Raw genomic sequence first — 21,561 nt, 5'->3', positions numbered from 1 at the left:
TTAGTTAGCTATTAACCGAGCTTACACAAAGTCAGTATTTTGTTTTCGTTAAGAAATAAAACATGACAGATTCATTTGAAGCTCCTTTTTGTTCCCTTCTCCATCCTGTTCCCCATCTTCTTTTCCAGAAGTTACCATTATCTTTGACTTCATTTAAATTGATAGCACTTTGTTCCTCTGATTTATAAAGGATTTTTGGCATTCCTGAATTACTTGATTAGCTAGTCAACCATTCAACAATTATTTTTTCATTAGCATTTGTATTCTTAATTTATACTTCCTTAAATATATATGCCATGTGCCTAGAATACAGAAAGGAATTAACAATTAGTATATTCTTAGAAAATATTTAGTCACACTCTTTTGTTTTATACCTTGCTTGGCACAGTTTATCTCTACAGGGCTGAGGTTCGTTTGTTTGGATGTGACCTGTTTGCTTCCCAAATATTTACTGTGCATTAGCATTAAATTATGTAATTACTCTACAAAGTCAGACTTTTACTCTTCATTTAGGGTGTTGAGATTTATTTTATGCTGATAAAGCACTGGTCGAAATTTGTTCAAAATAGTGAAAATTATTTGTTTGGCTTGAATTAGAGAATGTTTACAGCACAGAACTATACATATATAAAGCGATCAGAAAAATACAGATGTGATTAAACTGAATTTTTTGTCTTAACAGTTTGGTGGCTGTTTAGAGAGTCTTTCTTACATAATTGTCATCAGAGCATGTCTTCATGCCTATAATCATTTCTTCATTTTACACACCACAATACATGCTGTTCTAACACTAAATTCTAAATAATCTACTGTGGAATAATATAAATTTGGCTCATGCCCTTGTATTTGCCAGTCACTAGAAACTGATGAAACCATTGAGAAACTATAAAACATGAAATGGCTTGTTTGTTTACTTACTTAATTCTTTTAACTCTTGTGTTACTTAACAGCTTTAACTGTGGAGAAAATTGGCATGATCCTGTTAAATGTAAGGTGAGTTTGTCTGGCATTTTCATTTTTAAGTAATGTAATAGAACACTTCGGAGACTTGATGACTGAAAACCAGGGCCCACAATTTCGTTACTCATTTGTAGATAGAAGATTGTGTTTTTCCTTTCTATTTCAGATGATCATCGCAAATATGAAGCATTCCTTAGGAATAAGTCTGCTCCTGATGATTATCAGGATAACAGTGGTTAAGGCATCTCCCTGGGGAGGCTTTGTAATTAGCTAAGGGGAATGACACGTCTTGGAGCTGGGCTTCTCATCAAACTCTAGGTTTCCCACTTGGCTTCAGCCAGAGAAAGTCTTCCTTTGGTGGATTTTATATATACTGGATATGAGAACTACAGGATTCCCTTGGTTTAAAAGGAAGTAAAACCAGTGATAATCTTGTCCTTTGCCTTTTACATTTAAGCTTCACTGTATTTTAATGTTGAAGTAATTTGCTATCCTTTTTCTTAAGTCTTTTGTTGTACCCTAACAGTTGTTGTTTTCAAACAGTGGTTAAAGAAGTGGATTAAAAAGTGTGATGATGATAGTGAAACCTCTAATTGGATTGCAGCCAACACAAAGGTTGGTATTTTCCTTCAGTAAACTCTTAGTAATGAAACTGTTATAAGAATATGTGCATTAGCAAAATAAGTAAGTTTACCTAGTTAAGGACTTTGTTTTACCTTTTCCTCAGTTAGGATTTGATTTTTTTTGGGTTGTTTGGGGGCTTGGGGTTTTGGTTGGGTTTGTTTTTCGTTTTGTTTTGTTTTTTTCTCCAGAATGCTGATTTTTTAGTGTTCAGGTGTATTTTATTGAGCACTACTGCAACATGCACAGTACTCTTCTTCAGAAGTTTTTGTTAGGAAAACATTGGTTTCCTATAGAAGAAAAAACTGACAATTTTTCTACCCAGGGGTTTGATAATGCTTTTTCATTTTATTCTTGCCTGCCTTTTAGTATACAAATATAGAGTTTATTCCACCTAGCTTAGTTTTATTAGGCAAATTTACATTTCTGCCTTTAAAAATCTCCAGGGTTTGGGGCGCCTGGCTGGCTCAGTGGTAGGGCACGCAGCTCATGATCTCATGGTTGTGAGTTTGAGTCCCACATGGGGTGTAACTCCTTCCTTCTTTCCTTTTTTCTTTACTTTGCTTTGCTTTCCTTTTCCGGTTTCGTTTTCTTTTCTTTCCTTTTTTCTTTTCTTTTCTTTTCTTTTCTTTTCTTTTCTTTTCTTTTCTTTTCTTTTCTTTTCTTTCATCTCTGCACCCAGTGTGGAGCCTGAATTCACACCCCTGAGATCAAGAGTTACACACTCTACTGACTGAGCCAGCCAGGGGCCCCTCCTTAAGGAGTCAGTCATTCTTCAGAGCAGTATCAAGAGTAACTGAGTAGCTGTTTTATTATGTAGCTGCAGTGGGCTTAACATGTTTGAGATCTTTAACATACTAAATTTCTAAAATATGATTTAAGAGACTTGATTCCTAAGAACTAGTTTTGGGGGTAATACAGATATCCCTTGTTCTGTTGTTTTTATTTTTGAAGTACATTACTGCTCCCGATACTAGTTTTAAGAGTCAGTCTCTTTATGACTGTGGACCACTTCTTTAACCCTAGACAGATGTTTTGTCCTGCAAATGGATGTAGTCTTGAACGCCCTTCTTTTCTATCACAAAGTAATAAGCATATGTTTGAATCCCAACTGCATACCCAGCAATTTCTTAATAGAAAATTATATAAATAACCAATCTTTATTTAATTCAACCTTATATCCTATCTATATTGGAAATGACTAGGATGATGAGTTGTACTGTTATTCATGGACTCTTCATTTATAGTATTGCCTTTCCCATGTGAAGGTGCTGCTCAATTTGACTAGCATTAGAACTTTCCATCACCCAGTCACAGGACAATGATAATAAGGAGTGTGTAAACGAGGGAGGCCAGAACACACAATTTTATACCATAAGTATCCTGTCGTACCCAGAAAGATTAAAACCTGAATGTATTTGTATCTCCCAGAAAGCTTTAGTAGTGAAATAGTCTTGTCACATAAGACAAATGCCTGTGCCTTTGAGGAATGTGTGGTTGAAATCAGTATTTTTGTGCTCTCTAAAATTATCATGGTAAAGATAACCCATGTCTCTTAAAATTTTTCTGTGTTGTTAGGAAGTGGTTACTTTTGTTGTTGAAAATTTTCCTAGCCAGTCATACTTTCTTGAAAATTGATTTTCCACCAGATGTGTTCATTAAAGTCTTAGAATCCTTTAATATGCTCTGTAAAACTAGTATTTAGAATAGGGCAGTTGTATTTTCATTAAGTAGTTTGGTTAAAGTGTAGCTCTCTTTCTGCATCTAGAGAAATCCCCCAAATACTCTGAACCCCCAAGATGTTTAAAATAAGGAGTTCAGGGTGCCTGGGTGACTTAATTGGTTAAGCATTGGAAGCATCGGACTCTTGGTTTCGTGATCTCAGGGTCCTGGGATGGAGCCCTGCCTCACGTTGGGTTCCTAGCTCAGTGGGGAGTCTGCTGCTTCTCCTCGGGCCCCCCCCCCCACTGCTCCTGCACACATACTCTCTCTAAATAAATAAATAAATAAATCTTTAAAATAAAAAAAATAGGGAGTAGAGGGTTGAATGTGTTTGATTTGGTTTAGAAAGTAGATTATTAAGGAAGAATGGCAATTAGTAATAACAAAGTCATCTGCGGATGCCTGGGTGGCTCAGTCGGTTGAGTGTCTGCCTTCGGCTCAGGTCGTGATCCCAGGGTCCTGGGATCCAGCCCTGCATCAGGCTCCCTGCTCAGCGCTGAGTCCCTCTGCCCCTCCCCTCTGCTAATGCACACACTCTCTCTCAAATAAATAAAATCTTAAAAACAAAACAAAGTTATCTGCTTGGTAATTTTGAGAAAAACTGAGAGTTTTTCTCTTGAGAGGTTTCAGAAGCCTTTGTTATTGTTATTTGCTCCTTAAACAGATTTGCAGATTATCAGTGGTATCCTAACATATTGAGAGCTTAATATTATGTGGTTAATTATAACCCAGAAATATAGAATGAAACATATTTTAGACCTGGAATTTGCTTCTTTGGGAAGATGTAAAATATCTTAATTGATTTCAGAGATTTGATTTAAAATGTATAATTAGAAATTGCCTTTTACCTGTTTAAAATGACTATAGTTTATGGGCCAGGGTAGTCTGTTTCACAAAGGCAGAATTATGTAAGTAATAAAATGGGTGATACTCCCCCCCCCCTTGTGGGAGTTACAGCATCAAACAAATGCAGCAAAGATATAAGCTTTACATCTTATTTATAGTTTCATTAAAACGAGTAAGTTTGATTTTCTAGATTTCTCCAAAAGAAAAAAAAAAAACCCAATAGACCTGCTGTAGGGTAATAACTAGCTCATTAGTAACCAAGAATATGACACAGACTTGGAGAAAGCTGTGATCTCTAGCACAGTTGTAAATGGACCACCACGAGAAAGATTTAAAACAAGGGTATTTGAGGGTGCCTGGCTGGCTTAGTTAGTGGATGGAGCATGTATATGACTCTTGATCTCGGAGTTGTGAGTTCAAGCCCCATGTTGAGGGAAGAGTTTACTTAAAAACTACAACAACAACAAAAATAAATAAAACAAGGGTATTTGATAGAAGAAAGTTGGGAAGTTCAGTAGCCACCAAAAGAATTTGTCTATCTTACCCATCCTACTTGACTGATTCTTAAAGCTGAATTGCTTGGGCTTGAAACCTGACCCTGCCGTTTGCTACCTGTGTGACCTCAGACTAGTGTTTTTATTATTTTTCTCTCCCTTAGTTTATTCATCTGACAAATAGGATCACTATAAGGATTATGAGTTAATGCATATAAAACAGCGAGAACAGTATGTGGTATACAGGAAGTGCTCAGTAATTATTTCTAGATGACACTGGATAGTTAATTGTATTTACATGAACGAAATGTTTTAACTCCCGTAAAACTATTATTACTACGTGTATGGTTAAAAGTACTTTTATGTTTTTGTCCCCATCCCCACTAAAACATCTTTTAATTGTTACATATCTTAATAGCCAGTAATAATGATAATAGCTCATTTCTAGTGGTACTTACTGTATTCCACACTGTTCGGAGTGCTTTACGTTTATTAATAACAATAAATGTGGTATTTAAAAATAAACCAAATCTAGAACTGGCTTCTCTTCGGTGGTAGTAATACAACCTAGTGTAGCATTGACACCAACTTTATAGTTTCTCTTCATAGGAATGTCCCAAATGCCATGTCACAATTGAGAAGGATGGCGGTTGTAATCACATGGTCTGTCGTAACCAGAACTGTAAAGCAGAGTTTTGCTGGGTATGTCTTGGCCCTTGGGAACCACATGGATCTGCCTGGTAGGTTGGGGAAATGAAGGGGAGAAAGTGTTCACATAAGATGTAATATATGCTGTGAAGTACAAGGTTTCTACCTCATGGAAGTCACCATCTAACTTGGGAGCTAGATAAATGAATATAATATGTGATCATTCTCAAAAGTATATGCAAGATGTCCGGAGAGAGGGATAAATTAGGCATATTTCACAGAGCAGGTAACAATTGAGAAGAATTTTAAGGGGGATTAAGAGTTCATTATTTGAAAGTGGTAGAAAAAATGTTCAGGGCAAAAGGAGCCTCATGAACAAAGGTAGAATGCTGTGAAAGTACATGACTTATTTAGAGAAGAGTTGCATTGTTGAATATGTCTGTCTAGGCAGTAGTTGAAAACTGAGAGATATTGGCAAGACCCAACCTGCAATTGTGTTTTATTTACCTTTGTATGCTGTTAGACAAATATGTGTCCCAAACTTTAAAAATTGGAAAATTGCTCAATGCAATCCAGATTTTTAGCCTTTCTTCAAACATAGGAACAAACCTGCATTCCTGCCTGGCAACACTCGCCTGGAATTGATTAGTAGCCCCTTAGATGTGGCCTTTCTAGTTTGATATAGTTCCCCAAGATTGAATCTTAAGGGCAGTTGCATATATCATGATTGCACTATATTTAGAAGGTGGCATCACTTTTAGTAGAGATAATACATCTCTGTTCTGTGCATATTTCTAAGCAGTTTGAGAAAATACAAGTTAGACTCGTGATGCCTTGAGCTTTGAGAAAAAGGGGAGCACATCTCCTGGTAAAAATGAAAGTATTTCTGGGTGTTATAATATGCAGATGACCCATTTCACTAATTTGTGTTACCTGCTTATTGGCATTTCAGTTTGTGGCCCCTCTTAAGTTGTGGAGCATAGGAAAAGAGTTAGAAAGTAGACTGGGAGCTGAAGTGGTTTGGATATTATCAGAAGGATTTTAAGTGGGGAGTGACCTGATTAGATCTGTAGTTTAGAAGAGATGGCTCTATATTATGTGCTTTACATACATTACCTCAGAATTGTGGCTACTTCGCAGAGAGTGAATGGGAGGGGAAGACATTGCTGAGGCAGGACAGGAAGAGGATCCCCCTCAAGACAATGGCAAGTCTTTCTTTTAGTTTCATTGGAACTTTTATTAGTTTCAGTAGAGGAATAGTGAGAGGGATTACTTGCCTGAAATTAATTCTGAATTAGGTAAGACTAGTTGGTTGTGTGGAAGTAAAGTGATTTTGCCACTGTCAAAACGAAGGAGAAAAGGGTATTGAGTGTTAGCCGGACAGGCACTCCAGACTTTAAGAAGCGAACTGGGGGATTAGACTATTCCCAGAAACTAAATTCACTCTGGTACATTTAAACCAATAAGCCTAATGAATGGAAAAGAAGAGCTACTAAAAGATATCTTTCTTGTTAAAGATACATTTTTTAAAGAAAGATTTTTATTTGTCAGAGAGAGAGCACAAGCAGGGGAAGCAGCAGGCAGAGGGAGAAGCAGGCTCCCTGCTGAGCAAGGAGCCCAATGGGGGGCTCCATCCTAGGACCCTCAGATCATGACGTGAGCCAAAGGCAGATGCTCAACCGACTGAGCCACCTAGGCGTCCCAAACATACATTTTTTCTATGTAAGGAAATCTCTGATCATAGCTCAAATTTTAAAGAACCTGTATTGAAAACTGAACAAAGGGGTGCCTGGGTGGTTCAGTCAGTTAAGCATCTGCCTTCAGCTCAGGTCCTGATCCCAGGGTCCTGGGCTTGAGCTCCACATCGGGCTCCCTGCTCATTGGGGAGCCTGCTTCTCCCTCTCCCGCTCCCTCTGCTTGTGCTCTCTCTTTCTCTCTGTCAAATGAATAAATAAAATTTAAAAGAAAAGAAAACTGAACAAAAACAAAACAAATAATGGATACAGGAGAATGAAGAATGGCCCCGACGAGGGTTGTCAGAAATGTTTCCTGTGTCTTGGCTTTACCCAGAGCTAACATTGCAAATGAATCATGCTGTGCTTCCTTATTTAATCTGAAAATGCCTCAGAATCCTCAAAATAGCATTTCAAGTAGCACTATCCATCATCTAAATTAGAAGTATAGATGAATTCTCCTTGCTTTCCTGGCCTTCAATTCCTTTATAATTATGAGTTGAGGCTTATAAATATCTTAAAAATATCAAAAGGAGGGGCGCCTGGGTGGCGCAGTCGTTGAGCGTCTGCCTTCGGCTCAGGGCGTGATCCCGGAGTTAAGGGATCGAGCCCCACATCAGGCTCCTCCGCTGTGAGCCTGCTTCTTCCTCTCCCACTCCCCCTGCTTGTCTTCCCTCTCTTGCTGGCTGTCTCTGTCTCTGTCAAATAAATAAATAAAATCTTTAAAAAAATATATCAAAAGGAAAGTTTTTAAGGATATATTAGATAGGAAGAAGAGGTAATAGTAGTTGACCAGTAGAGGGCAAGGAGGAGCCGATCTTTGGGCTAAATTGAGTAATTTTGGTAAGAGAGGATTATAACAGCTATCTGACTAGTGAATTGTGGTCTGGGTTTTTTAAAAACTGAAAGATGAGATCAGTAAGCCATTATTGCTTATTTTACTGAGTACTTGAAGAAAACAGCTACCAAAAACTGAAAGCAGACAAAATGTAATCCCAAATTTGTAAAGTTTGTGATTGATTCCACAAATTACACATGAACCACATAACTTTTCTCTTACATCAACTCCTCAAAATCAAATGGTGTTATTAAGATGATGGATTAGGGAGTGTTTTGTAGACCTCAGCAAGGTATTTCAGTGTGAGCTGAGAAGTTTGTTGCCTAGGCTATGAATACACACAGGGATCTTTGGGATTAATTGAATGTCCATTTCTTGGAGTTACAGGTAATGGATTTGAGTCTTCCTAATGGAATACTTCCCAGGTTTGCTGAAAGGTTTTGTCTTTAATCTTTTTTATTTGTGTAAACTGTGTACTGCTTTTCTGGTCAGTTTTACTGATGACTTTCTTGCACTAATTAGAGAATCTTGCATACATTTTAGGGTAACATCATAGAAGGATATTAAATAGGCCATTAAAATCCTGGAAAACTTGACCAGCTGGAACAGTGAGTCCAGTTTAACAAGATTTAAATCAAATTCAAAATTCTTCCTTTAGATCTAAAAGGATTACTGTTAAAAAGATTCTGAAGACATGACTACAGCATGTGTACAATACAGTCCATAATTAAGGGCATGGCCCTCAGTTGGGAGACAGACATGTTTAATGCTTAGCTCTGAAACCCTAGTTATGTGACTTTAAGTATGTTACTTACCTTCTCAAAACTTAATTCTTTCTCTGCTCAACAAGGATAATCACGTTTCATAAGGTGGTTCAGGGGATTGAATGTGGTAGTACATTTAAAGGCTTTAGTAGTGAGTGGGTGATGTGTAGTAAGCACTCAAGTATCAGCTGTTCCCGTAGTGTAGACTCCCAGAAAAGCAGAGGTAGAGTTCATGAGAACAAGGGAAATGCCAGTCTGTTCATCTCCACTCTGAGCTGACTTCTGGGCATGTTTCCCCTGCTTCTCATTTTGTGCATCATTCAGTTTTCAGGGACTCTTGTAAACTCGAATAGCATGTAAAGCATATAGCACAGCAAGTGTTACGTAATAGTCCATCAACTATTGGTTCTCTTTGGTTTATAAACATAAGAAGGTGAGTAACTGGAAAAACTGGAAATATTTGGCTTAAATAACAGACAACCTAGGAAATAAGACCTCTTTCTTCAAAAACTGAGGTAGAGGTTCAAACTGCAGGGGCGCCTGGGTGGCTCAGTCAGTTAAGCATCTGCCTTTGGCTCAGGTCACGATCTCAGGGTCCTAGTCAGCAGGGAATCTGCTTCTCGCTCTCTCCCTCTGCCCCTCCCCACCACTCCTCTCTCTTTCTCTCTTTCCGTCTCTCTTTCTCAAATAAAATCTTTAAACAGAAAGTTCAAACTGCAGTCAGGAATGGAAGTTCTAGAATGACAGTGTTTTCTAATGATTACAAGTGAGCTGATTTGGAATGAACTACTTCAGGAGGTGGGAAATCCAGCACCACTTTGAATTCCTTTCAGTCTTATAATTCTGTCGTAATGGTGGAACCCTGGGCATTTTAAATACCTCAGTTTAGCTGTATGAAGAAGAGCATTGCTTCTAGATAATCTCTGAATCCAGGGTAAAATTCTGTGATTTGTCCCCTTTTCATTGATTTTTGGCCTTACAGAATCCTCTTTAATTTACTTTAAGGTACAACTGTAACCGCTATAATGAGGATGACGCAAAGGCAGCAAGAGACGCACAGGAGGTAAGTACATTTATTTTCAGGTGACAGTTGAACAAGAATGTGCTTACGTGTTTATTAGGGAATAATTTAGCAGAAGTTTTCAGTTCCGAAAGAGTTGTGGAAAGACATTCTCGTAAATACTGGGTATCTGTGTACATTTAGAAAGGGAATCTTATTTGTAGCATTCCTGTTTATAGGTTTGTTTGCTTTCTTTTAATTAGTCATGTAGCACTGTTCTGGGTTTCAGTAGTTTTGGTGTCAAGATTTTCTCACACCAGAAGGAGTCTAGAGAACAGTGTTCGTTAAATAGTTTTGCTGCTGTTTATATGCATTCTTACTTTTTTTTTTTAACCTCATTATTCATCAAGAAGTGGTAAGGATAATAGATGAGCTGATTTAGAATGGACTGCCTCAGGAGGGGAGAGTTCCCTATTACTGATTAGGGATAGAACTCACTGTTGTAGAAGGATTCAAACACTAGGTGTGAATTACCTCCATTAACACGTTGAGTTCCTCTCAGCCTCGTAATTCTATGGTAATTATAGAATCCTGGAATTCATTCCTTACGGTCACCTATTCCATATTGTAATTCCCTAGGTGTCCCAAAAATATTCTTTTCAAATGGTTTTTCTTACTAGGATGCCGTTCAAAACATCTGTTGCTTATTTTTTTACTTTTTCTATGTTTCTTTAAAATTTATTTCTAATTAAAAATACCGTAAATACAAAAGAATATATACGACCTAGTCTGTCATATTGTTAGAAGTGAGAGTTCTGTGTCTCACTTTTTAAAAAAGCTGGAAAATCGTACTTTGTATTTATAAATGATGAGTGGTGTTTCACAAATTCTCACAATATCTGTGATCCTTTTAAGGGGGAAAAAAATGCCCACAAATTTCAATGTTGATTTAAATTATATTCATTATAATGTTACTTAAATATATACAACTATACAACCAAACCAAGAAAACTACAAAACCTGTGAGACTCAAGTTAAAGCTAATTTGACGGGTAAATTGTGTTGAAATTAAATTACTATTGATAAGCTGCTGGATGGCCCGAGTTTTTTTAAATTGAATGTTACTATGCTACTAAGTGCCACGAGGCAACTTGTTTTCCCACTGACTTCTAGATCTCAACTATTGCAAATTTTTATTCCTGTAGTGCATCATGACTTGGTTTGATCAGAATTTATCATTGATGTATTCTCTTTCACTTTTCCTCATTAGCTTAGTACAGTTAGTTAATGTTGCTTAATTCCAATTTTAGCCATTTTACAAATGTAAGACCTGAAATAAAACTTTGGTTCTTAATTACAAATTCATTGAGACGATCCCAGAGTATTTGTGTTTGTTTTCTTTAAGTTGTCATCAGATTTTAAAATACGTTTAAATCCCATGGTCTGTTCAGACCAGATCATTTGGCTTCTCTACCCCACTCCCATTGAGTATGCTTAGACTACAAATTGAGATGCATCACCCCATGTAGTTTTAATATAAAAGTTCTATACTGAGAGTCATGCTTTCCAGCCTCCCATTTGGACTTGATTCTACTTTTGTATTTTTTTGTTTAGCTCAGTTTGTCATTGCATTTCTTTCTGTTTGTTTGTTTTAATCTTAGCCTTTCTCTCTTATGGCTTTCTCCTTCTGTTTTAAGCAGTCATGATTGTTTTAAATCTTGTTGAAGAAACCATAAATTTCTCTAAAGTTTCTTCTAATTCTGGTAATAATTATCCGGAGTCTACAGAGAAATGTCCTTTTTTTCTTAAGCTGCATTATATTTTTGCTAATTACCGTGGTGTAGACTTTTAGTTGTTACTTCTGAATGAAGAATAATCTAGCTAGATCTAGCCAGATATGGTATTCACCAGTAGAGAAAGTATAGGAATTATTCTTGGCCTCATTTGGGTGCTGGTAGAATCTCTTTCTGAGATCCGCAAGGAGGGTGGATTATTGTGCATAGCTTCTAAGCTAGCTTCTAACATGTAGATTCTGGAGGCTAGACCACGTTATTTTTCTAGGTTACATCTTTTGGACTGAACTAGAATCCTCTGATCCTGTGGGTGTACAGAGAAAAATTTTATATGAGTGGATTTATTTATTTATTTAGTGGGAGCCATTCGTCCCAGAATGGAGCACACCATTGCATGCTCATCTGGCCTCTTCTTTGCTCACTTTCCCTACTCCCTTAATCTGGCATAGTATTCACTGGGAGTTGTAGCCTTAAGAAGTACTAGAATGTTGGCACGCAGTCCAAAAAGAACATAAATGGGTAGTTGAATGCTTTGGAAAGGTGTACCTGTGTTGTAAAAAGTTGTTGACTTAACATACTGTGCCATGGTGCTGATCGTAGTGGACGTTTGGATTTTCTTATTTTCTAGACCAGGAGAGTCAGTATACTTTTTCTGTAAAGGACCAGATGGTAAATATTTTCATCTTTACAGATTATATAGTCTCTTTACAACCATTCAGCTCTGCCTTTGATCTTGTAATGGTAAATCAGCTGTAGACTCATATGAGTAGGCATGACAGAGTTATGGACAGAAGTTGAACAAAGTTCCAAGTTAACTTTATTTACAAAACCAGGCAGCTGCTGGATTTGGCTCACAGGCCAGAGTTTGCTTATCCCTGTTCTAAGCTCTAAGCAGTCAGGTTTGTTGCTTTGGATTTTTTTCCAAAGTGTTTTCAGGTCATCACTCAGTGCATTTCTCAATCCAGGTTCTGGCATTTGATTTAAAAGTTGGTCTTATTTGCAGTGGTGGAATGGGTTCATGTTGAATTTTAGAGGTATTTTAGTGAGAAGCTGTTTTAGAATTACTGAATCATTAAATCAGTCACTAAATCAAATCAGCTAACATATATTTTAATATGGTAGTTTAGATTTTCCATTTAATCTTCGAAATTTGACAGGCTTGAAAATGTTAATGCTTGAGGGGAGATAAAATGCCAAGCAGATTATTTTCTACATATTAGATTTTAGACATAATTGGCATTAATTTTTTGATTAACATATTTAATAACATTAATATTACTGCTTTTTAATGTAATAACAATGACATATAATTGGCATAATTTACCAGTGTATAAGCATTGATTTGACACCTCTCTGATTCTTGAGTAGTAGTAATAGATTTTTTGAGATGCTTCGGTGTTTTATGATACTGGATCATATGATTGGCTAATTATGTGGTTCAGAGTTAGTATTTCTTTTTTTTTTTTTTTTAAGATTTTATTTATTTATTCGACAGAGATAGAGACAGCCAGCGAGAGAGGGAACACAAGCAGGGGGAGTGGGAGAGGAAGAAGCAGGCTCATAGCGGAGGAGCCTGATGTGGGGCTCGATCCCATAACGCCAGGATCACGCCCTGAGCTGAAGGCAGACGCTTAACTGCTGTGCCACCCAGGCGCCCCCAGAGTTAGTATTTCTAAGCAGGAACCCAACCATAGGGCCTAGTAGTGTCTGTGCTATTTGTAGTCTCTGAGACATAAGGAGAAGAAGAGGAAGTGACAGTTAAAAGGAATATATAGGGGCGCCTGGGTGGCTCATTCGGTTATGTGTCTGCGTTCAGCTCAGGTCACGATCCCAGAGTCCTGGGATTTAGTCTCACATCGTGCTCCCTGCTCAGCAGGGAGTCTGCTTCTCCCTCTTCCCCTCACCTCCTCTCTCTCTCTCTCTCAAATAAACAAACAAAATCTTAAAAAAAAAAAATAAAAGGAAGAAATACATATGTGTGGTAAGAAACCCTTTCATAGTGGTTTCATTTAATAAATGTTTAGTAATCATTTTCTGCATATTAAGCACTAGAGATAACAATATTACTTTTTAAAAAAGTCTATCTCTAGAGATTTACAGTATACTGTGAGAGACCAAGTTGAATTACTTGTTCAGTCTGATTAATAATATAAAACAAATCTAGACAGATATCATGTTTCTTTGGTAATACTTCATGTATCTTTAAAACACTTTTAATATAACTGCAATACCATTGTTATCTTTGTGTATATATTATATGTTTTTAAAGCAATACTTTGTTACTATCATTAATTATCCAGTGTTCAAATGTCTCCATTTATCTCATAAATTTTCTTTTATAGTTGGTTCAAATCAGGATCAGGATCCACACAGGTCCACAAATTGGATTTGATCGTTATCTTCTGAGTAGTCTCTAATCTATAGGTCTACCATTCCTTTTCCCCCTCCACATTGCCATTTATTTGTTGAGGAAACTAAGTCATTTTGTACTGTAAATTTTTCACATTCTGGATTTTGCTCATTGTAACTCCCTGGTATCATTTAATAGGTTCTTTTATCCCTGTATTTCCTAAAACTGGTGGTTAAGTTTAGATACTTGAATTCATACTCAACTGGGGAGTGGGAGGGGCACCTACCTGTCGATACTGAAGACTTCTTTGGTATTATGTGAGGAGTTAGATGATGTCTGGCTGCCTCTCTGTTGTTTTCCACTTTAAAATGTTGATGCTTCTTACTTGTTCACCTATTGCATACCGCAGAACGTGCCATCCAGTAGAACTTTCTATGATGGAAATGCTCTTTATGGCCACTGACCACAAGTGGCTGTTGAGCACTGAGGAACTGAATTTTTTATTGTGGTTTAAATAACCACAGGCGGCCAGTGGTTGCCATATTGGGAAGTACAGCTATAGGATATTCCTAGCAGTATTAAATAACAAAAGGTGGCAAGAGATGTCTGTCTGTTCTGATTCTACCCTAAATTCCTATACGGTTGCATCTATAAAGATGGTATCAGCTTTCGTGTGTATTATAATTACATGTCCATAATTTTTCTTAATGGGACAGCGATCTAGGGCAGCCCTGCAGAGGTACCTGTTCTACTGTAATCGCTATATGAACCACATGCAGAGTCTACGCTTTGAGCACAAGCTCTATGCTCAGGTGAAGCAGAAAATGGAGGAGATGCAGCAGCACAACATGTCCTGGATTGAGGTGCAGTTCCTGAAGAAAGCAGTTGATGTCCTCTGCCAGTGTCGTGCCACACTCATGTACACTTATGTCTTCGCTTTCTACCTCAAAAAGAATAACCAGTCCATTATCTTTGAGGTAGGAATAGTTACTGAGTGGGGAAAGAAAAACCCAGTGTCATTGGACTGCTTGGTCTTTCATAGATAAGATATATAGAGTTTTAGAGGTTCCTATTTGCTTAGAATTCAGATTTCTTGTCCTAAACTGCATTCAGATTGATGTGGTTTAGCCAGCTAGTGATTAAGTGTGCAGGCTCCAGAGTCAGCCCTGAATTTGAAACTAGCTCTGTTGACTTAGAGCAAATTACTTAACGTTATCTATGTCTTATTTTTAAATGAAGATAATACTTCTCAAGGATGTTAACAAGGTTTAAGTGAGACAATACATGCATATTGCTGGGGCGCCTGGGTGGCACAGCGGTTAAGCGTCTGCCTTCGGCTCAGGGCGTGATCCTGGCGTTATGGGATCGAGCCCCACATCAGGCTCTTCTGCTATGAGCCTGCTTTTCCTCTCCCACTCCCCCTGGTTGTGTTCCCTCTCTCACTGGCTGTCTCTATCTCTGTCGAATAAATAAATAAAATCTTTAAAAAAAAAAAAAAATACATGCATATTGCTTATATAGCACCTGGCACATCAGAAGTTCTCAGTAAAAGCCTTTATTCGGGCAAAACTAATATATGGTATTAGAAGTTCATATGGTGGTTACCTTTGGTGGAAAAGTAGTGACTAATGGGAACTTTTAGCAGTAAAGGTTTTTCAAGTAGAGATGCTCACTTAAAATTGATGCATAGGGGCAGCTGGGTGGCTCAGTCAGTTAAGCATCTGTCTTCAGCTCAGGTCATGATCCCAAGCTCTTGAGATCGAGCCCTGCGTTGTGCTCCCTCACTCTCTCTCACTTGCTCTCTCTCAAATAAATAAATAAATAAAATCTTTTTTTAAAAAAATAAGATTAATGTATAATAAAAAAGAATGAGATCTTGCCACTTGCAGCAACATGGATGGACCTAGAGAGTATAATTCTAATTAAATTGATATCACTCATATGTAGAATTTAAGAAACAAAACAAATGATCAACCTAAGAAAAAACAAGACCAAACTCCCCCCCCCTTTTTAAAGATTTTATTTATTTATTTGTCAGAGAACGAGCACAGAAACGGCAGGCAGAGGGAGAAGCAGGCTCCCTGCTGAGCAAGGAGCCTGATGTGGGACTTGATCCCAGAATCCTGGGATTATGACCTGAGCCGAAGGCAGACGCTTTACCGACTGAGCCACCCAGGTGTCCCAAAAAAAACCCACTCTTAAATACAGAGAACAAACTGGTGGTTGCCACAGGAGAGGTGGGTGGATGGATGGTGAACTAGGTGTTGGGAATGAAGAGGTATAAACTGCCACTCACAAAATAAATTAATCACAGAGATGAAAAGAATAACATGGGAATATAGTCAATAAGATGGTACTAATGTCTTTTGGTGACAGTTGGTGACTACACTTACCACAATAAGCACTGAGTAATGTACAGAATTGTTGAGTCACTATATTGTACACCTGAAACTAACAAACTGCATGTTAAAAAGTTGATGCATAGAACATTGATGACCATAGATGACTAGACAATAACCCTGACTAGCAGATGGGAATTAAATGGGTAAATGTACAGAACTAGCCATAGCAGTAAAGGATAACAATTTCAATCTTCCATGCATTGTTTCCTTAGAAGAAGTAGTGCAACCAGTTGTAAACAGGAATGGGTTAATATTTTTTCCTCAAGTTTCCCCTCTTTTTGTTTCAGCAGATAGCAGTTTGCAGAACTAGAGTAGGTCCAAAAGACTTTTCCTAATGCTTTTCAGGATTTTTTTTTTTTATTGCTACTAAAAAATTACCCTGGAAAAGAGAACAAGTTGTTAGAGGTGAAAGTGATAAAGAGCTTACAGGTGCAGAAACCACCTGTGAAAATTACAGAATCAGTGTTGAGAGCAGTCTGTAGGCAAATAAGCAGCCAAGATGGTGTATCTTTTAGCTTTCATCTAAGCCAAAATTTGCTATGTATTTTTCCTCTTCTCTTGCAGAATAACCAAGCAGATCTAGAGAATGCCACAGAGGTGCTTTCGGGCTACCTCGAACGAGATATTTCCCAAGATTCTCTGCAGGATATAAAGCAGAAAGTACAAGATAAATACAGGTGAGATTTCTTTACCAGTTTTTGAGAAAAGTTTCTGCCCCTATGCCTTAGTGGTGAAGTTAGATGATAGTGAAACTTGGATTTAGCATATTCAGTAACAGTGTTGTTGCCATTGCTTCTGTCTTTGGGGCAACAAATTGCAGTTAGTAGTGATAGTCAAGCATGTATCCCACTGGCTGGTTCTGTTTCTTCCATTTAGCTTTATCTACTTAGTTACCACATTGTGAGGAAGAAAGAACCTAAGAAAGGGCAAGTGGTTATTGGGGGGGGGTGAGATTAGGGTGCTGGCTCTAGCCTGGGAATTCTGGGGATCGTGGCTGTCGACAAGTGAGCTAACCAAGCTTTTTTAGAGTGTTTACTACATTTGTTTTTTCTAAGGAGAGGATTACTTTGTCCTAGAGGTAGAGGATACTTCAAAATGTGCTGCCTCTTAAGCTAAAGATGCAAAATGCTTGCTTTCTCAACATGGAGCTATTTCCCCCAGTGTTGTTTCCTGACAGATACTACTATCTTTTCAATGGTAGTAGAAACCTTTGGGCATTTGGAAGACTTGGAGATGTAGTCCCAAGTAGTATTTTCACTTCCCTTAGTCAACTATAGCTACTACACTGTGTTTGTAGTCACTTTCACAGTTAACAGAGATTTTATAGATGTGAATCAGTAATCCTTGAAATTATTTCTTTCTGAAACTGTTATCTGTGGAATGACAGAATTGAATCAGATGCTTTCTAAGGGCCTTCGGAATGTCTAACATTTTATTACTCTAAAATTAATTTTCAAAACTGGGAATCACAACTTTTGAAGAACACCTCTTTAAAATTAGAAAACGGTTTGTTGTGTGCATCTAGACCTGAAAATGTGCCTGTTAAAAAAAACAAGTGCTTGTTCCAAGTCTGGATAAACTGTAGGAGTGCCTTTAAAAATAAGTAAATAACCTCTTTTTTTTATTATTGGAGGCTGACAAATGTTTTTTTTTTTTTTCTTTGCAGATACTGTGAGAGTCGACGAAGGGTTTTGTTACAGCATGTGCATGAAGGCTATGAAAAAGATCTGTGGGAGTACATTGAGGACTGAGAATGGCCCTGCATAAAATGAACTCTGAAAACTTTACCATCTAGAGTGCTCATGCAATTAAAACAAAACAAAACAAAACAAACACAAACAAGGAGGCACTAAGCCTGTTCTGACACCTCTGGTCTGTAGTACCAGAATTCTGTTTTGTTAACGGAAAGTTTAAGTAAATTATATTGTAATAAAAAAAGGTAGATAAACCATTGTACAACAGTATTCTAGGCCGCCAACAAAAGTGTGACAGACACACTAAAAGCCCTCCAACTTTAACTTGTAACGTAGCTTCATTCTCAACGCTGACTCCTTTTTTTCTTTTTCTTTTTCCTGAGTATAGTACAGTTAAAATTTAAAACAGCTCCTTGACACTGCTTTTCATGTCCAAACCAGCCATTTTGTTGTACTTTGGTAAAGGACCTCTTCCCCTTCCTCCCCTACACATACAGATACACCCACACACACAGACTGACTCTCTTTCTCTCATACCCCAAGGTCATGAGTGAATTAGTGAATTAGTTCCTTGTGAAGAAAATTCTTGGGGCGGGGAAGGGGGTAGGCAGCAAGAGGAATTAAACAAAAAAACAAAAAAACTTTGTATATGACTTTTAAAACAAGAGGACAACACAGTATTTTTCAAAATTGTATATAGCGCATATGCATGGACAAAGCAAGCGTGGCACGTGTTTGCATAATGTTTAATTACAAAAAATATTTATTCTTTAAAAATCTTCAAGATTATGTCTATTTGCTGTGCATTTTCTTTCAGTTTGCTTTATCTTTCCAGGGTTGAGGGTTGGGATAAAGGTGTGTTGGTTTAGCACCTCTGGAAGACCTAACTAGAGCTCTTTGATTTTCCTTTCCTGAGATTACTTTGCCCTTTCTCGTTTTGATATGTCCGTTGCTGGCCATGGGCCTCATGCCTTGAATTCCAGCTCTTGATCAGGGACAGGGAGGTCAAGCTCTGACTAAATGCCATGGCCTGATAAGGGCTGCAACAGGGAGCTTTTTGCTGTCGTTCAAGAATGACCCAGTCCCCAACCTCCTCCTCACTCCATGGCCTCGTTCATCTACCTAAGCCTTTGTGCGCCCGTGACATGCACACACCTGAAGGCTTCCTGTGCTCCCTGTCACATCCAGAGGAAACATTTCAACTTTTTTCCTTTTTTTTTTCCCCCCTTAATTGCTGCTTTTGAGCCTTTTTGAGATTTTAGTTATGGCTCTTCTCTCACCCCTTCTTTACATTAGGGTGTCAAATAGAATGTTTTTGCTTTAAATATAAATATAAATAAATAGCCATTCACTTAGTTTCAGATTGTGAATTTAAAATGGCAGATACTGAAATTGCTTGTGTGTGTTGCTGTGGGTTCAGTTTGAAGGCAAACACCCCTAGAACATAATATTCCCATCTAGTGCATTTAAATAGAAATCACTGAGTTTGCTTCTTTTCTATTGTCAGCAGGTAGGAGAATTAATAATGCATTTTAGCTGTGATGTCCATTTTTATGAAATTTCTACTAAAAGCTATGTTAAAAGTAAAGGATGGTGGTGGTTTTATTAACTATATACCTGTTTAGGCCATTCTGGCTGTGGTATTTTTCAACAGGTCAGCATCCCTAAATCTGTCAGTTTTATACAGGAGTGCAGAGTGAACTAGGCAACTAGATCAAGAGGTCTTAATATTAAATACCAGTTTTCGTGACCTCTTTGTCTTCCTTTAAATGGCTTGCGCCTAGGGAGTGTTTACCATTTGTGAGGCAGCTTTGTCTGCTCTTGCATTGTACATCTTATTACTCCATTGGGAAGTAGGTTCACTTTCCTCTGGCCTTTTGCCTAAGTTAGGCTTTGCTGAATCAACCCTCCTTTTCCTTTTAGAAAAAGGTTGTTACATGAGATGTACTTGCAACTGTTCTTTTCCCATCAAAAATCAGTGAATGTTTGCTGAGTATATTATGCTGCTTCGTTAAACCACTTGTCGCTTTAGGATCAACTTCGCCCATACCTTTTATCCTCTCCTCCCTTGCCACGTCAGGTGCAAATCTGAGCTCAGTGTCTGCTTCTTCCATAGTCTCTTCTCCTCCCCTCTCCCCCATCATTCATTCGACTTTATTTTAAATGACTGCATCAATCTTAAAAGACATTTATCAAAACTAAGGAGATTTTTTTTTTTTAACAGAAAGCTTGAATGAGTTCCTTTCCCTGGTAACTTTGAAAAGCAGCCAGAGTTGCTATCTAGATGTATGTGGCTCCCTTATAATGTTTTGTGTACGTGTGGTGTTTTTAAAAATCTTACCAGTTAACTGCAGTATCTAGGCTTCAGTGTCATAAATCCTCTTTACATGCTCCCCTTGCAACAAGTATCCAGAAACAGTGTGCACTTCATAATATCAGCCCCCATCCATGGAGGAACAGTGCTTTTTAGAGATGCTTTTTAGTTTCAGTGTTGGCATATTACCTAAGGGTATTGCAGTTGTGGGTGCATTCCCTAATTTGTATGGATCAAGGTGAACTGGCCTTTTCTGAACTTCCAAGCTTTCAACAGCTATCTCCATATTTGACAGAATTCCCTGAGTTAATTGCTTTCATTGTTAGTAGCTTCAGTGACCCCAGCTGGGATAGGCAAGCCATATTGTATGACAGCTTCCCTATTTCACCTGCCTAAGTCTTTTTGTCAGAGGGCTCTATTCACGGTAAGCACCAGGGTCTCCTTGTCTTCTTGAGGGCAGTTACATTGTCTTTTGAAAGTGCATGCTTCATTTGAACAATTCATTGAGCAGTAGATGGACTTTAAATGATTTTCAATAAAATTTTGATCCAAAGCTCAGGATACACACAGTGGTAAAATTGAGTAGCATATAATATCATCAAACTCTAAATTCTGTGTAATTTGCTGCAACCCAGATTGTATGTGTTTTATGTGTGTTTAAATAAATATATTAAATACACATGTGTATACATACACACATATATAACAGATCCAAGATTGACTGACTTGATTTGAAATGGTTGAATCTGCAGTGTAAAATGTGGTTCAGCCATGATTAGGAACTGAAATTTAGTACAAGAGAGAAAAGGACTTGATGTAACAAAATCTTTTAGCTACAAATCCCGGTATAGAGCACTTGGGGGTTGGGTGGGGGCGGGTTGGTGAGACAATCAGATCGGTAAATTGATTAAATGCTCCTAACCCTGTAATTTTGTGCATAGAGCACCCTGTGCTGTGGAAATAACTGTTCTTAGATTTTCATTGTAACTGGACTGTTCAGGTTGCCCAGAGGGAAAGAACATTCCTAATTCTAATAAAATAAACTTTTATTTTGTTATTCCATTAGTTACTTATGTTTATTTTTATAGTTAAAAAAAAAGATATATTGGTGGCCCAAGTCACCTGTTTTATGTGCCTTATTCACTGTTCCTACTTAATATAAAATGATGAGATTTGGTTCAGTTTCTTTGCAGGGAACTGTGAATGAGACCATCCCCCACAATTAACTTGGTTAATAAAGCCTTCAGAGCATTTTCTGAAAGCTTTCCAATTTCTGTCTTGAACATTGAATTTAAATTGCTCTTTGTGTTGTAACAATGACAGATGCTCAGATTTTTGTCAGTTTTTTAAACAAAATATTTTAAAAGTCATTTAAACTCCCT

At 37.7% G+C, this 21,561-nt stretch overlaps 1 protein-coding gene across 2 annotated transcripts in view; it reads left to right on the top strand.

The window, feature by feature from the left end:
• Positions 1–21,241, top strand: part of ARIH1 (ariadne RBR E3 ubiquitin protein ligase 1) — a 117,764-nt gene extending 96,523 nt beyond the window's left edge. The window contains exons 8-14 of one of the 2 annotated variants that reach the window (XM_008708657.2): positions 951–993; positions 1,504–1,575; positions 5,253–5,383; positions 9,632–9,689; positions 14,486–14,746; positions 16,736–16,848; positions 17,838–21,241. In XM_008708657.2, coding sequence (XP_008706879.2) covers positions 951–993; positions 1,504–1,575; positions 5,253–5,383; positions 9,632–9,689; positions 14,486–14,746; positions 16,736–16,848; positions 17,838–17,922 — 763 coding nt within the window. In that variant the 3' untranslated portion in view covers positions 17,923–21,241. The remainder of the gene's footprint in view (positions 1–950; positions 994–1,503; positions 1,576–5,252; positions 5,384–9,631; positions 9,690–14,485; positions 14,747–16,735; positions 16,849–17,837) is intronic. The other variant, XM_040643022.1, reaches the window with a different exon arrangement.
• Positions 21,242–21,561: the final 320 nt, after the last annotated feature.

This window comes from Ursus maritimus, unplaced genomic scaffold (assembly GCF_017311325.1).
Source record: "Ursus maritimus isolate PB19 unplaced genomic scaffold, ASM1731132v1 scaffold_27, whole genome shotgun sequence".
In the NCBI taxonomy this organism is placed as follows: domain Eukaryota; kingdom Metazoa; phylum Chordata; class Mammalia; order Carnivora; family Ursidae; genus Ursus; species Ursus maritimus.
This window is presented reverse-complemented; position numbering and strand designations above follow the sequence as displayed.